The sequence below is a fragment of the Grus americana genome, chromosome 5, assembly GCF_028858705.1.
Source record: "Grus americana isolate bGruAme1 chromosome 5, bGruAme1.mat, whole genome shotgun sequence".
Classification (NCBI taxonomy): domain Eukaryota; kingdom Metazoa; phylum Chordata; class Aves; order Gruiformes; family Gruidae; genus Grus; species Grus americana.
The window spans coordinates 33549117-33565976 of NC_072856.1; the positions used below are offsets into that span (position 1 = coordinate 33549117).

General features: G+C 45.3%; 1 protein-coding gene across 8 annotated transcripts in view; it reads right to left on the reverse strand.

The window, feature by feature from the left end:
• Positions 1 to 16860, reverse strand: part of RAD51B (RAD51 paralog B) — a 467347-nt gene that overhangs the window by 19660 nt on the left and 430827 nt on the right. For 3 of the 8 annotated variants that reach the window (XM_054826023.1, XM_054826024.1, XM_054826025.1), the window contains exon 11: positions 10206 to 10325. In XM_054826023.1, coding sequence (XP_054681998.1) covers positions 10206 to 10325 — 120 coding nt within the window. Of the gene's footprint in view, positions 1 to 4903; positions 5629 to 7885; positions 8122 to 10205; positions 10326 to 16860 lie in introns of those variants that run through there. The other 5 variants (XM_054826027.1, XM_054826026.1, XR_008577203.1 and 2 more) reach the window with 5 other exon arrangements.

Here is a 16860-nt window from a genome sequence, read left to right on the forward strand (position 1 = left end):
CTGCAGTTGGCGAGTAAGTGGCACTGCAAGTTTCCTAACAACTGGGATGAAGTTTTGTGTAAATCACCTTCTAGGCATTAGACTTTTCCCAGCAAAAGAGGGGGGGGCGGGTGTTTAGAGGAGGGAGAGTTGCTCTCTTTGATGTGGGGATTAGTTCACATGTCAGTGTTATCCCCTTTTTTTTAATATGCCGTGATTTATAGAAGGGCGGCTATGAGAGATAGCCAAGGGGACACCCACGTGGGACTTACTGACAGACACCACCTCCCACAAGATACCTACAACTAAAGCAGCTGGCATCAACAGAAAGGCTCCAATTGGAAAAAAAAAAAGAAAGCATCGTAAAAATTAACCTGTTTTGCTTAACAAATGCTTTCTAAAAATTAGGATGTGCTTTAATGCTTACAGAGCAGGAACTGGTTTTCCCAGCAGCAGAGGGGGAGGCTTTTTGCACATCCATAATAAAGAAATTATAAATGCTTTTTTCCTTTAAAAAAATGTTTGGTTTGTATTTTCCCCTTAGAGCACACATTACTAATGGGAACCAGCATGCCTTCAAAAACTGATTACGCTCGCTTGAAACGTATTTAGCAATGCAACTGCTCCAGTCAGAGTTTCCATGCTCTCCTGCATGAATCTTTTATCGGTGCTTTAGAAAAACTTCACTTCACTTTTTGGTCAAAAGTTACGTGGTTGTTCTGCAATCCAGTCTTATGTCTATTAGTGTTGGAGGAAACGTTCCTCATGCTTTTCATGGGAACTGGATAAGGCTCTGACTTATTAGGCTAGCAGCCATAGTCAGAGTAGGTTTGCTTAGCATATCTGAATTGTTTAGGCTTACTGCTTTGTGGAGTGGATAGCTGAGGGGTTGGAAAAGGAGACAGTGATGGATAAAGTAAGAAAGATTTAACTAGCTTTTATTTAAAAATAGTCTGTATTAGTATTTTTTCAAATTTCTATCTGTTTTGGCGCTTTTCAATTCCTACTATTTTTATTTGTCCAGTTCTCTTTGAATTAAACTTTGAGACATTCTTGTAAAGCAAACTTTTTTTTTTTTTTTTTTTTTTTTTTTAAAAAATACCCCCCAGTTTAATTGCCAGCCAGATCGGCTCTTTGAGCTGATTCCGTGAGTGGCTGCGCTGGTGTTGAAGGCAGTGGGGGTGACAAGACTGTGGCAGCCCAGACTTCAGAGTGAGCTGCTGTCAAACGGTACCCTACACAAGCAGGTTTATCACGTCGTTACCACAGAGGTAACATGGGGTCTTCCTCAGGTGTTGCCCCTAACTCCTCTCCCATCCAGACCCCAAAGTCCTGCATTCACCTTCGACGCTGCTGTACGCGCGGGCTCCTCCCAGCACGTCAGAGGCAGCTCAGCGACTGCCCGGTCACCTTACCTTGAGGGACAGACAAAAGCCAAACCACTTCTTTGCCGCTACGTTTCCAATGGCCTCCCGCGATTCCCCTGCTATTCTCTTAAGCATAAAGAGGTTATTGTGTCACCCCCCAGGAACCCATGAGTGCCGTTGACAACCAAAGCGTGACGCACGACGGGACGTGCCCCACACAAGTAGGCTTTGTACCCGGGGCGCACACACATTCAAGTGTGGCCTCGCAGTGTGACTTCTCCCACCCCAGCCGGGGCTGCTCCATGTGCTCTGACCCAAATGCTAATCGCTCTTCTTAAACCCGCAGTGAAAGCGCAGACAAAAGCTCCTCTGGCATCTCCCCAAACCGTGCGGCACCCCGGCCCAAGGCTCCTCCGAAGGTACGTTGCGGCAGCAGGCTAGCACAAACGGGCACGGCTCTGCAGAGCATGGCAGGGATGTGCAGGTTTGGCTCTTACGTGCCTGCCTATGCGCCGCCTCGGCTTGCTGCTTCCCTTTCGTGCCGCTGTGAAGTGGCAGCAAATACCTCTCAGAGCCATGCACAAAAGAATGCGTTACGTGCACATGCACCCTCTCCCCCCAGACAGGTAACGGCAGGGTAGTAATTCAGAGTGATGTTTCCCTTCACCCCAGCCTGATGCAGGGGCATGTGGCGAGAGCAGGGTGACTCGGACTGGAAACGCTGACCCCTTCTTGCAGCCTGGGGAACATGCCACCTACCTGGCTGGCAAGGAAGGGTATTTAAGAGACGTGGCACATGCTGCACTAATTCTTCTTCACAGATGGCCCACTGAGGCCAAAAATCAAAACCATTTTCTGCTTGATTGTTCAAATTGTCAAAATATTTGAATGAATGAATGTCAAGCAGTATCTTGAAGACAATACTTCATAGAAGGAAAGAGAATTCGGTGATCATTGGACTCCCCTGTTTCACTGCACTTTCCAGAAATGGAAAATCCTCCTCACTGGTCTCCTGGCCGTCACGTGGCGGGGCGGGCAATGCCAGCAGATCGGAGGCACAGACATCACCAACTCCTGTTTTCTTCTACAAACAGGTTACCATTTGGGTGCTCAGACCTGCCTCCATTCTTACCGGCAGTTTGAATCCTTCCTGAAGAGTCAAATAAGTTTTTCCTTTAAATAAACTGGCAGCACCAACTGATTAGACTCCAGTATTTATGCATGTATTTTGTTAATGCTTTTCAGTGAGAAAAGTCGTTCCTACGTTATTCAGATACGCTCTCATCTGGGAGAAGCAGGATTTCTCAAGTCTCCTGCTTGGACTGAATTGGAAATATCCAATTTAAGCAAAGTACGTTAAATGCAATATATACTAAAGAGTTAGATGAGCCACTTTTCAGTAGTTACATTGAGCATAGAGAATGAGACTAGAACTCAGATTTTATGATTTTGGAGGATCACGATTAAGAATTAAACAATGTAATAAAATATAAAGTGACAACCAAACAGCCAGCCAGTAGCAGAACAGGCTTACACCTTTGAATGCAGGAGAAAAACAGAGAATTTGAAAAATACTGTCAATTTTATTTGGGGTTTTTTTTGTTTGTTTTTGAAAGTTATGTTGGTAATGATGGAGGTTAAAACAGAACAATATAAATAGACTGTAACTTAAAACTTTGCCATGGTCTTTTCACTTAAACCCACAAAGATGCATATATAGGTTGGAGTTCATAACCAGCCTGCCCCCTCCCCTCCAAAAAAAAAAAAAGACCCAAAACCAAACCCAAATGCTCAGTTTGATCATCCAACTGTTTGGCTCGAAGGTGCAGCTGGCACGTCTTTCTGTGGGCCATGTGAAGCCCAGATGAGGACCGGGCCCTGACAGCCAGGCACAGTTCCCATGCTTTCCTAAGCCAAGCTGCAATTCATGAATCATACGCTGTCACAGGCATGAAATCCTACGTGGAAGCGTCAGGTGGGGAACAAGAACTCTTTCGGCAGGAGATACCTGCGCTCCCTCACGTTACAGCGATAGCAAGGAAATGACTGTCACTGCCTGTATATCAGAAACAGCTTTTGAACATTTCTGCTTTTCATCTATATTTAATAAGAAAATCACTTCCATTTGAGATTCTCCAAAAGCATGTGTTTTCTCTGATGTCTCACAGGTAGGAGGGATGCGACGGAAAGTATTTTGTGACTTTCACAGCTTGTGTGATGTATTAAATACCTGCACTATCATCTAGAATTTGGTAATGGAAGGCTTTATGGAAAGGAGTGTATTTTCTTTTTGATTCCCTAGTAACAAGCATATTGGCAATGCCCAGCGAAGGTTAAAATGATGCTGGATTGTAGCTGCGTACCCTGTATAGAGGCTTTAAGAAGTGATTTCCACACCCCGCTGAAGCAATTAACCATTAGTACGGCTGTTGGGCTATAGAAAGTGGGGCAACAGCAATATGCATTTGGGTTGGATGGCAGCAGTTCTTTTTTTCCTTCAGACCTAACTGGCAGCCTTGTCAGACATTCACCTGGCTCCGCTGCTTGTATTTACAGCTTAGGAGAGAGCTCCAAGGCTCTGGAAAGGCTGGAGCTAGTCACCCTCTTAGCACCCCGCCCAGTGCAAAGCTTCCCTGGCACCTGATTAGGAAACACTGCAGGGGATTCACGGGAGCGGGAGCTGGGGTCAGGAGAAAGCGTTAAACCTTTGCATGTAACTTTTCACGTGACCGGGCTGGCGGTCCAGTGACCGTGGGCTCCATTGGCAGGCAGTGGCTTGCGGAGACCTGGGAATTATTATATGGGATTGGGAGAGAATGCCAGCAATGCGCACGGGGCTTGGGGGGAGGATGAAAGGCAAACGCCACTCAATGAATGAATTCAAAAATATGCATGCAATTTGTGAATGACTGCTTTCCCTTCGCTGCCCCGGCACACAAGTTTCTACAGCCACCGGTGCAAGCCTCACGATACTGTCCCATGGCTGAGAAGGCCCATGCCGATCCCCTTGGCTCTGCCAGCCCACCCGCCGCTCCCCGGCACCCTCTGCCGCATGGGCACAGGCCATGCAGCCATTCCAGGTGAAAGATGCTACCAGCAGCAAGAAGAGTGCTGCTTTGGCATGTTGTTCACGAAGCTCTCGCCAAAGCACCAGCGAGCCTCCTAAAAGCAGCCGCCCTCAGGAGCAGAGCGTGGTGCAGCTCTTTTGAATGCGGCAGCTCCCACTGGTGGTGGCAATGCCGTGGGGCCGTGCTTCTCCCACAGTCAAGTGCAAGGGGGAAAAATTAAGGGTTGCTGACTTGGGAATCTGGACCAAGCAGTGCCAGAACAGCCCATCAGCTGGGGGGGCAGAGCTCAGGTGGTGACACCTCCATTTGTTACCATGGTGGTTGGGGGCTCACCTGCCTGGTGGCTGGCCACCCGAGGCGGCTGCTGCAGTCAGACGGGGTGTGCAGGCACGTGCTTCAAAAGGAACTTGCATGCCTCCCCACAGCGTGTAATTTTGGAAAGATGGGAGCAGGGCATTCGCCGTCCAGAAACAGTGTCCCTGCAGCTCCTCACTTGGCATGGTAGAACCATCTTTTATTATCCTTCGGGGCTATGGCTACAAACAGAAAATGCTTTCATTTCGCTTTGGCGGCAGCTCAGGTTGTGTGTGCTCTGGCTGCTTCCTTAATTACAGTGGTTGTTGACAACTTCTGATAGAGACCCTCTCTTTGAGCAGTCCTCCCACTCCCCCACTTTTTTTTGCAGTCTGAACACACAACAAACCGGGACAACATTCTGTAAAAATAAGCTCACTGTAATGCAGTGATTCCTGCGCCACAGTTATGCTGTGTTCCTCTCTTCTGTCCTCTCAGTTTGTGCTGCTACTGTTTATTTCCTCTTTCTGGCTATAAGACGTTTTATTTATTAGTGCTGGATTTCCTGTTGCCTGCAGCTGCCCGTACTTTACTCTCTCCAGCTCACTTTGCTGTTCAAGTCAGTCTGTAGGTTTGTTATCCCACTGACTGAGGTGCTCTCAGCAAGTTTGGTCGGTGGTTGTATTAAGCAACACTCGACAAAGAGGGGGACTTGCATGGCAGCCTGGCCGTACAAAAAACCCAAGCAAACCAAAAGCTGATAGGGGGACCCCTCACAGGCATAGGAGGGGTCCCTTTTTTATGACTTACTGATGCAGAGGTTATGCTTTCTTGGATGGCAGGAAGACCTCTTGTTTTGCTTGCGCACACTGCACCACAGGGAGGAAGTCAGCTCTTCAAACTGTACACAGTCTGCAAGTCTGACAAAGGAGGGGTTAAAAGTTTGCAATTATTTATATTTCAGACTGTGGGTCACATAGTGGTAGAAAGTCGTGCGGACTTTCCACACGTGAGGTTCATGAATAACTTGACCTTTTGTGGACATTCGACATCCTCGTAGTAAACACAAAGATTGCTTATACGGAAAGTGAGATCATGAAGGGGAAAAACTGTTTTGCTGCTTTGAACGTGATTTCTCTGCTGGAAGGAAGGAGGAGGCATGAGCTCTTAATGCTCTGGGTATTACCAGCAAGGCCAGTTGGAAAAGCTCACTCATCTGCGCTGGGGAGAAGTGCTTCATCTAATTCTCTGCTGTCCGATAGTGATTTGGCACTATTTCAAGTGGCAGAGAATAAGGCTGAAGCAGCACCTAATGGTAATAATCTCTTTCTTGCGTTTTACATGTGAGGGGCTGCCGTAATCTTTTCTTTCTGTTTGGTGGGGATTTGGGGCCTGAAAACTGAGCAACGAGAGTTAAGAGCGAGATGAATTCCAAGGCATGGAGGCAGCTGTGGCGTGTTTCATCGCGATGCAGCCGTAGCCCTGTCAGGATGTGATCCCTTCAGCTGCTGTTCACGGTGGGCAGTTGCTGGCGGAGAAGCGCTGCAGGTGCAGCACCATTAGACACTTTTTCCTTTGTGTCAGATGTTCGAGAGCTGCCCAGGAACATTAAATAAGGAACGGTCTTCTGACATCCTTCAGGTAAGATGGAAATGGGAGATCCTGAGCATTTGAATTATGAAAGATCCCAGTGTGTTACCTGCAAGCCAGTGTTTTAACCCCAGCGTCCTGGCCAAAATCCAGCTCTTCTAATTACATCCTGCCTATGTGAAAATTCCCCTGCATTTGTACACCGCTTTCTTCCCCACTCATTTTCAGCAGCTGCGTGGAGTTGCCAGGTGCAGCGAAGCGCTTGCCATGTTCCACCTCAGGCCTGGCTGCTTTTCAGCGGAGAATGAAATGAGCACTGTGCACAGCATTTGCAGTGGGTCTGGATCCTCTGCAGGGAAGGAAGGGTGCTACAGAAGAAGTGTGCCCAAGGACCAGCACTGGGGCCTTGTCATAGAAGGTAACAGTGTGAAGAGGCCAAAGGTAGACCGCAGGGTCACGGGAGAGACAGGAGGAGGCTGCTGCACTGTGATCTGATTTTTCTCCCAGCGTCTCTCACCTACAAGGGCTGGAATAGCTGGTATGCACTAATCTGGTTTTGGAGGCTGACTGACTTCAGATTTGTTTGCGTGTTGGGAGAAGCTCTCAGTCCCGCTTACGCCAGCCACCATCAATACATTTTCACCTTTTGCACATCTGGTTATCGATCAGTGTGGACAAGGGAAGCTAAGGGAAAAGAAATAATTCAAAACCTTTAAATCTATGGATTTGTTTCCTTCCCTTCCACTTCACGGCTTACGTGCACACTGTTTTTTTGCTCAGCCCTGCTGGGAACAACTCTCTTCAACTGCCCATTAATCCCCGTGGTAAAAACCTGACTCATACCACTGGAGAGGAACAGGCTGATGAATTATCCCTCTCTTCTGAAGAGGTGAAAGAGGATGGCTGCAGCAGTAGTTATGGGATACTGATAATAAGAATCAGTAAGAAATGCAGGGCACATACAGAAGGATAATGAAATCACATATGTTCAATACAGAAGTGACTTATTGGCTCATCTGTCCAATTTTCTGTCAGACAAGTTCTTTCTTTGATCATGGCATTTTCACCATAGTCCTGCCTGAATATTATACGGAAGCACATACAAAAATGTTTGAGATTGCTCCTGATAGTACATCAACTCCACTGGCAGCAGTGGAGGCAGAACATGCCCAAGGCAGACAGAGCAGTGACTTGCTTTCCTGCCCCTCCCCATCCCTCTCTGATCTTTTCAACATCTTAAACCCATGGGACAGCAGCTGTGAATAGTCTCTCTGTTCCAAGGGGGAAAAAACAAGGTTATCTCAAGGTGTGATGCCAGCATGTTTTCACTATACCCCAGAAGGGGAAGTATCATAGAATCATAGAATGGTTTGGGTTGGAAGGGACCTCAAAGATCATCTAATTCCAACCCCCCCCTGCCATGGGCAGGGACACCCTCCACTAGACCACATTGCCCAAAGCCCCATCCAGCCTGGCCTTGAACACTTCCAGGCATCCACAACCTCTCTGGGCAACCCATCCCAGTGCCTCACCACCCTCATAGTTAAGAATTTCTTCCTTATATCTAATCTAAATCTACCCTCCCTCAGCTTAAACCCATTACCCCTTGTCCTGTCACTACACTCCCTGATAACCAGTCCCTCTCCAGCTTTCCTGTAGGCCCCTTCAGGTACTGGAAGGCTTCTGTAAGGTCTCCCCGGAGCTTTCTCTTCTCCAGGCTGAACGACCCCAACTCTCTCAGCCTGTCTTCATAGGAGAGGTGCTCCAGCCCTCTGATCAGCTTCGTGGCCCTCCTCTGGACTCGCTCCAACAATACAGCAAGCCTTGAAAAGGGAGGGAATGTGTGTTGTCTGTGGTGTAAGGTACACAGCTGGGACTCAAAGACCCGAGCCCTCTAGCCATGTTGGCCGTGTGACTTCAGGTAAGGCACAACATTTTTAGTCTCATTAGCCCTGTCTTTAAACTGTATTTAGTACTTGCTTCATGGGGCTGAGAAAAAGGGGATTAAGCTTTAATTCATTAATGTTTGTAAAACATTTTAGAACTTGAAAGGAAATTTCCCAGGTAGTGCAGAGCGCATTAAAAAGCTTATCTCCCTCTCCAACCACAAATGGTCCTGCAATATGAGAGAAATATGTGAAGCAGTGCTTGCATTTCAGTGTTTGTAATAATAAAAACCCCTGCCCTCCAGCTTTCCCTCTCTATCCTTCCACATTTTTTAAAAAAATGGAGAGGTAACAATGAGAAATTTTAGTCTAAACAGGGTGCAGTTGCTCCCTGGAGACTTGAATGCATCACAGTGGAATTTTCCCTGCCTTCAGCCTTTTGTGCTTCTGAAAGGTCCTGGAACCAGGCATGTGACTGTAAAAGTAAAAAAACCCAATTCTGTGCCTGAGTGCTCTACCAAATATTTACAAGATAGCCAGATAAAATGGCTACGAGCAAGATCAGCAGGGTTGGACTGAATGGCCAGTGGTGCAGCACTGTCAAGAAGAAAATCTAAACTGTAGTTAAAATTAAATTAAATTAAATTTTACAAAGGTCTCTTCAAAGCACAAAACTGGTAACACTGAAGCTGGAGAATTGCTGGTGAAATGTATTAGCTTTTAAAAGGAGCTTATTGAAATGGAATAGCTTCCTTGTTTTGACGGAAACTTCCTTGTTAAAAGAGAGCCCAAAGCTTTGTGAGTGGGCATGTAAGTAGAAAGCTGCAGAGTAGCTTTCTCTATGCCATCCTCTTTGGTGGCTGCGAGTGACGCGACATCGGCTTCTACATCCCATCAGCTCCTCTGTCTCTTGCACTGCTGTGGTAAGGGTGCGCAGTACTTTTTGATAGGGGCCATGTACTCTCTCGTCACCCAAAGACTGCAGCACACAGCAGATGATAGCAATCTGCCTGCCTCACTACTACAGGGGACCCCACTGCAGCTGATTTCCTTGCTGGGTTACCTACAGCCACTTCAGCAGTACTCCCCATCTCCCATCTTTCTGTACAGGTTACTCTGCTTTTCAAGAGGTTGCTCTGGGAGGCTTTCCCTGTGACTGCAGAAGACAGAACCAGCCTCTCGGGCCAAGGGTGACTGTGCATCGGCAGTTGGCACTAACTGAACGGCTTTCCCTTAGGGATGTGAGGCTCGACAGCGGGGAACAACCTGATCCTGATCACAGTGCAGCCAGCGATGCCTTCAACGGCCTTCAGCAAGTCATACATTCTCTAAGTCTGTAAGGTGAGTAAACAGTTCTGTGGTTTGCAGTCACGTGAATACTTTAGAAGTGCTTTGAAGACAGGGGAAGCTAAGCAGCTGTACCACACACCGATCTTCCCACCTTTTGGATTGCTACCTGTTCTCCTTCCATTCTGAACTGTCACAGCCCAGCTATTAGCAACTCTGTTACATCATCTCTGATGATTTTCAAGTGGGTTACAGGAATAAAAGCTCACTGAACTATTGCTTCTTAATCAAGCCAATGAGTGGGTTTATCATTGCTCTTAAAAAGCAGAAGCGAACATTTCACTATGTTACAGGCTGTGGACACCAAGCAGTTTTGTGTGTTTGACTGTTGGTTCCTCCAGACTGGTGAGGTGACGGGGTGAATTAGGAAGGCACATGTGGCCTATGCTTCTTCAGTAGCATACATGTTGTCCAGAGGCTTTTAATACTATGTCACTTACATTAACCTGAACAAAATACAGGATTTTCATAAGTTCAGAGTTAAGTATGGCCCCACATGTACAAAGAACAGCACTTGGTTTTAAAGTTAGTCTTTAAAGAGACAAAAGAAGAAGAATGCCCACTATCTATCTGCTTCACCAAATTTTTGAAAACCAATGTTGTCATCCATTCATTTCTTAGTGGAGGTTTCATTTGTCCTTTTTATAGATTGGATGTACTGCTCGGAGTCTCACCAGTAGTGCTGGGTAAAGCAGCATCAAGTAAAGTATCTTTCAAGGCAGTGTTCCTCACTCGTATGGTCTGCAGGGCAGGATTCATTCCTTCCAAGGTTAAATTTGTTTGATCCTTTCCATCTGAAACACACAATAAAGACAGACACCTCAATGCCAATGTGTCAGAATGAGATCACAAAGTTACCATTTCCTCCAGTGAACAACCACTTGGAAACCCATTTAATCCACAAAACAAATCAAAGTAATTAGTTCAGTATGAACTAATTTCACAGACTTGCTGAAAATGGATTGACTTATGTGTAATGGTCCTCTTTCTGCTGCTTGCCTGGCTGTCCCTCTGGTTACCAGTGTGCAGACTCTCGTTCTCATTCTGGCTGGCAAAGTTTCTGATGCTACTCCTGTGCTCTGGAGCCAAACCTTAGACTAGTCCAGGCCCCTCTCCTGTCCTTTGGCAGAGCTCTCCAAAGGCCAGTGTATACTTACTGAGGACCTTTGCATCACATTAATTTTCCAGTAAAACTGTTTTTTGGTAGCCAGTGCCTATGAACAGAGAATGGAATGTGCAAGAGGACTGACATTCTCTACCACAGCTTATTTTCTACAGTTCAAACACATTTCCTAGAGATAACCAGAGTACAGCTTATACTAATATATTTTGCAAATATTAGCAAATTGCCTTGGATTCAGAGAAAATATTATGGCTCCACCCTATATGCTTTCCTAATACCTAGGCTGAGAGCAGAGCCTGCTTCCTAACCAGTATGAGTTGCTCCTCTTCTAATCTTAGTCCCATGTCAGTGCAAGGCTGTAAAGTGCTTTGGGATGAAGTTTACTGTGTAAATATAGGGTATTAGATTACTGTGATTAGACACCTTATGTAGAAAAAGGACTTGTTGTTTGTGAGAGGAGATATTAAAAACCAAAATGAAAGCCTTTCTGATCAACCTGCAAGATGATGAACACAAACTGAAGAAACACACAGTTATCAGGACCAAAATACCGCAGGTACTAATGAATCATCAGTCAGATCATGTCATGTCCTCATGTTTGCTGCTACTAACTGCGTTGCAAGATGTCCCAGGCCTATTCAAATATGTACTTTTCCTCTTCCAGTTTCTACAGCTGACCCATTGAGACAAGCTCCATCGTAGCACGGGGAGATCCCAGCTGCCTGGACTCTGCAGAACAGCCAGTTCATACCTGGGCCGATTCCTATTTTTCTGTATCAAAGCTTTGAAGAAAGTCAACAAAGCTGAAAGGAGGAGGGTGAGAGGCAAGGTATTCCACTGCACCAGGCCATGACAGTATTAATACTAACAGAGATGATACTGTAGAAGAAACACAAGGCTTACACAGGCTGTCAAGGGAAGCTGTGTCTCAGCGTTATTCCTCCTCTCTAGCCCTGTTTGTTAACTGCACGAAAAGCAGCTACACTAGAAAAGAGTTGCTCATGTAGCTCTCCTAGTATAACTATACTGACAATGATGATAACCCTAATGCGGGTAGAACAAACCTTGCTTTTGCCAATACAGCTTTGATGAATTCCTCAAGGGAAATATGCTATACTGACCAAAGCACCTTTAAGACTGTTTAAAACAGCTTTTGTATTTATTGCAAGGCATCTATGGCATTGTTTAAAATTATATCCCTACCTAACTATACTTAATTTTAATGTGGCTTGACAACCCAGAAAATGTACAGAAAATCCTTCTGTGAATTTACTGGGAAAGTCTTAAGAATCAGTGCAGTTGTCTATACTCTGTCTAGCTTTGGGAGAGGGCTGGCAGGAAATGTATCTGAGAAGTTGTTTCAGTAGAAAGCTAGGAAAGGGACTAGGTGAGCAAATTCTTTCCAAAGAAACAGCTCTTAGTGAGCCTTTAGGAACTTTATATTATTATCCTATCAAAACAAACAAACCAATGAACCCCCCAAGCCCCCAAAGCCTACTCTGTCAGCAAGGGAACAGAAAATAACGTCTGTCTTCAAGAAGAATTTAGGCATTGTGTAGTCATGATGTACTAAGCTTATAAACATTGTCATTCTTAGTGCATCAAAGATAACATAAAGGATTTCTGTGGTGTCATATTAGCCAACTACATTTTTGAGCCTGAGATAACCCAGTAAATATGCATTTCAATATGCTATCTCTTTTTTGCTCATTTGTTTGTTTCTGTTAAACCATGACGTTTTAAAAAAAAATCACAGGCATTTTGGAAGTCTGTTTAACACCACCGCTTTTTGAACAGCATCGCTTGGGAATTCCAGGCCTAATGAGTCTCAGATTTTATAAAGCAGCTGGCCATAGGTTTCAACTACAGGATACTATAGCTTTTTTTCTGGTTTTCAGTAAGGTCCATTTTCCACCATCAGGGGTTGTATAGGAAGCTTAGTTGCAAGTTTAGCTGAAGAATGATACCACCCATCCATAATCACGAATTATAAAGCTTAACATAGCTTTTTAGCACTGTTTTTCTAGAATAACTGCTAGTTACTAATAGGTATTGAACATTTCCCATTGATTTTGTGTGGAATAGCATTACCCAGTTGTATCCTCACTTGAAGTAGGCTGATGCTACATAAAACTGCTTAGATTTCTATACAGGCTCTGATTCAGGTTTTTTTTTCTCTGAGTGATTCAACTGGTGGAACTGGCCTAAATGATTATAGGCAAGCACATGCAACCCTTTCATGGGGCTAGAAGCCATCGCAAAGTTATTTGTAGTGTATGTATGCAAATCAACTTCAGTTTGAGATAGTCTGGGAGAAGTTTGAGGGGGATTTCCCTGCTTTATGTAATCTATTGTTGCTTCTTAGCTTCCTCTATTCACATGGCCAGGAGGCATAAGCATGACACCGCTGGTAATTTCTCAAACTCAATCTGAAAGCAAAGACAATGTTCTCGGTGACCTAAAGCAGTCTTGCAGCTTTCGGTAAATCCTCAGACGCTGGTTCAATGATATCTGGAATATATATCTGAAGGAGCAGTGCGGGGAATAACTCAGATGGTAAGGGCTTCACTTACTGGCATGCTTTGAAAGTGGTCAGCAGCAAGGAAGACCTATGTGCTATCCCTCATATACAACTCTGGCCTACCCACAGCTCTAATTTTACACTTCTCGATCCATACAGAGCACTGCACCTCACACATGACGGGTGCTGTCAGTGTCAGATCAGTGTGGGGCAGTTACAACACCCCTGCAGATCAAACTGCAAGCGCATGGCTGTGGCTGCCTTCCCCGGCCATTCCCATGGGGAGGTGAGGGACAAAACTCATCTTACCATGTGCTCAGGAGGATCTAGTCCTGGTAAAGATATTCACTGAAATGACAGGCCAGACAGGAGAAACACCCTGCCTGCTAGCAGCCCACGGAGAGCTCTGTGCTGCTTCTGATACCCAGGTGAGCCTGTTCAGTGCTAGGCTGGGTATCGCTCTCTACCCAGTACATCGTGCTGTACAGACTGCGGTTCCAAATTGGAAGATTTATAATTCATCAACTACCCAGATTCTGAGAAACACGCTTACCGAAAACCACAGCTAAGGGAAATACAACAGGTGAAGTAAGCACGGTGGCACTGCGGAGGAAGGAAATCTCCCTGCAGTGCACTGATAAGAGTGTGCTTGATATACACTGTGTTCAATCTGGACAATCTGCAACTGGGAAAACACAGGCTAGCTGAAGGAAATTCAGCTTGGAGGCCCTGGGGACTGAATCAGTCTGTTAAAATGCTTTGTTCGTTTTATTTATCACTACTTAATTAGGATGCTTAACCAACACATTGGAAAGATAGTAACTGTTAAATATTCAACAAGCTGACCTTTCAGTTACAATATGACAATTCTGAATAAAGTTCACGGAAAGCTTGTCCTTCCTAGTTACTCCAACAAAGCCAAAGGGAACTGGACTGGATGAAAAAAAAAAAAAGAGTAAAAAAAAAAAGTAGGGCACTATTGTGGAGAACCAGTTAAAAATCCAAGTCTTGCCACGGGCTCACTGAATGATCGTGGGCAAGTTGTTTCCTGCCCTGTGCTTCAGGTTTTTTCCATCTGTAAAAAGAGTACGACAACGTTGACCTTCCTTGTAAATTGCTGAGATGAATGGCTAGAAAAGCAGCAATACATTATTAATTACTTATTATTATTTCTGAGGAAGAAAAAGCAAAGAGAAGAAGCCATCAATCTTTCAGGGTTTTCTTGATCCTCATAAAAAATAAAAAAGCACCACGTAACATGCATTTCACACAACAGAAACTTTTGGCGAGCCACCCTTAAGAAGAAATAGTGGGTGCACAATTAAAAGAAAGTTAAAAGTGGGCAGACACTCAGGAAAACACTCCAGATGGTGAAACGAGTTAGGCTGCAGAGCAGGCTCCCACAGGAAGCGGTGAAACCCCCATTGTTTGAAACTGAATTCTTCAAAGTGCTGGTATATATAATACAAGGAACCGTTTTGCGCTGCCTCGAAAGGTAGCAGCACTGGGATGACCTGGGAGAGCTACACCTACGATTTCTACAATCTGAAGGGGATTCTTGCCACTCCAACTACAAGGAGCTGTAGACTCACTTTTTATTAATATAGTATCTGAGGAACATCTACCGGGGAGTAACTACATTGTATTTTTCCAGGAGACAGATTCAGCAACCCTTAACAGATCTTTCACGTTCCTACTTCTGAGATCTGAACTTTGTATGTCCAAGAGGAGGAAAAAAGCCCCCAATTCTCTGTTTGAGAATTACACTGTGCATCCTACAGACAGACTATTTCCTATATTACAATCTAATGAAAAACTGGGTGGCTTGATTTTTACAAGCAGTGGTTTGCAGAAGAAATACCATGATTTTAATAGGAACCAAATGAGCGATCATTACGTAAACGGCATTATGAGACACAGAACTAATGTTGAAACGTTAAATGCTCTGGGTGAAACTCACCAAAATGGGAACTGGCAGCGGTGTGCTGGAACGTTGGGGTTTCTCCACACTCAGATACTACTGCAAACATTTCCCACTGCTGCTAATGCTGGTTCAGCTCCTCTGGAGGTAGCTGTGGAGGGAGTCTGACTGCTTCTGTTGTTACTGGCACTTAAAATCTTAAGACCTTCTCTGAAACCCAAAGTCAGAGCTTTGGGCCAATTTTATTGATAGAATTTCGTTTACTGGTAAAGGAAGAATTTTTTTTTGGAAGGAGCTTAGAATTAGAGTTGTAATACCTTAATTTCCTCTTGGTTTCATACCTGCCGCTATAAGAAGAAGAGGCAAATTGATTCAGATGGCATATAGGCACTAGTGACCCCGTCTTACTTTATTCACTTGGGCTCTGTACAGTCTTCTCTCACAGCCTGCCTGCCTTCAATAGTGTCATCTTCATGGTGACCAGCAATAAAATGGCCCAAACACATCGGTTATCAATATTTCTTTCCGCAGGGTGGGCAGGCATAAGGGAAGGGAGCTGAAGTGACGGCCATGGAGTGCCCTGATGCCGTTCAGCCCTTCTGCAGCCTGGAGCAGCAGCGCTGCACGCCCCAGCACCCCAGCACGCCTCGCCTGCTGCCTCTGCGCAGGAGGGCTGGCGCCGCCTGCACGCTGCCCCCGTCCCTGGCCAGAGACGCAGCAATTTCCTCAGGAATGAATCACGAACAAAAACACAAACAGGAGCTATTTAAGAAGTTTTCTCCTCCCCCCCCCCGCCCCGCAACTGTCCTGTCCAGTATCATATTCCTGACAGTTTATTCTTCAAGAATTTAGTCATCTAAGGTTTCAGTGACTCATGTGATGAACCTTCTACCCATTTCCTGGAAAGAGTCCTGCGTGGTCCTCTACACTTCCCTGCCATTTTCCCCGAGGGTCTCATTCCCACTACATTTTCATATAATTCAGCTTTCCTCCATTTTTGGGGTGGGGGAGGGAGGCAAAAATATCTTGAGTGCGCCCAAATTTGCAGTGCAACCAGAAAGCGGTGTGGTGAAAGAAACATCTGGAAAACAAAGATGGGCACTGAACCAGAGAGTCTCTTTTGGAAGTGGCTGCCTCTTGGGCTGGAAGCTGGTTAGAAGAAAAGGAGCTGCTGTAGGAAGAGCTGTGTGGTACAATATGGTCATGAATTTACCAGGGCTGTACCCTATAAAATGAAGATGAAAAAGATTTGAAGGCGCTGTCTGATCATTGCCTGGGTGGGTGTGACTCACCCTGGGCAAATGACCTGATGACAAGTACCCTGACACAAACTATTGAATTAATTGGGCTGGATGAGAACCAAAGTAACCATTTTACATACTTGGGCCAATCTGAAAGACACTTCTGTGCAGAAAACAACTGCTTCCTTTTCCTGATTAAAAAGAAAGTTCAAAAGCTGCTCACAGACAGCTTGAAGGATACTTCAGCAAACTCTGATTTAAGTGGGGTTGTGCTATGCCTACAGCAGACAGCTGCCTGGACACCAGCGATGCCAAGACCATAGCTCCTGCCCCATACAGAAGTGCTACCTGTGCGTATTTATGTTACAGTTAAAACAGGGGGGTCTAGTGTTCTTAAAATATTCAGAAAAGTGTGTGAGTACGAGCCCATCAATATAATTACAGAAGTGTAAAACACCTCAGCGACAGTGGCGGTGTGTGCTTATAGACCTACATCTTCTACGCCTAAGTCAGCACACCGAGC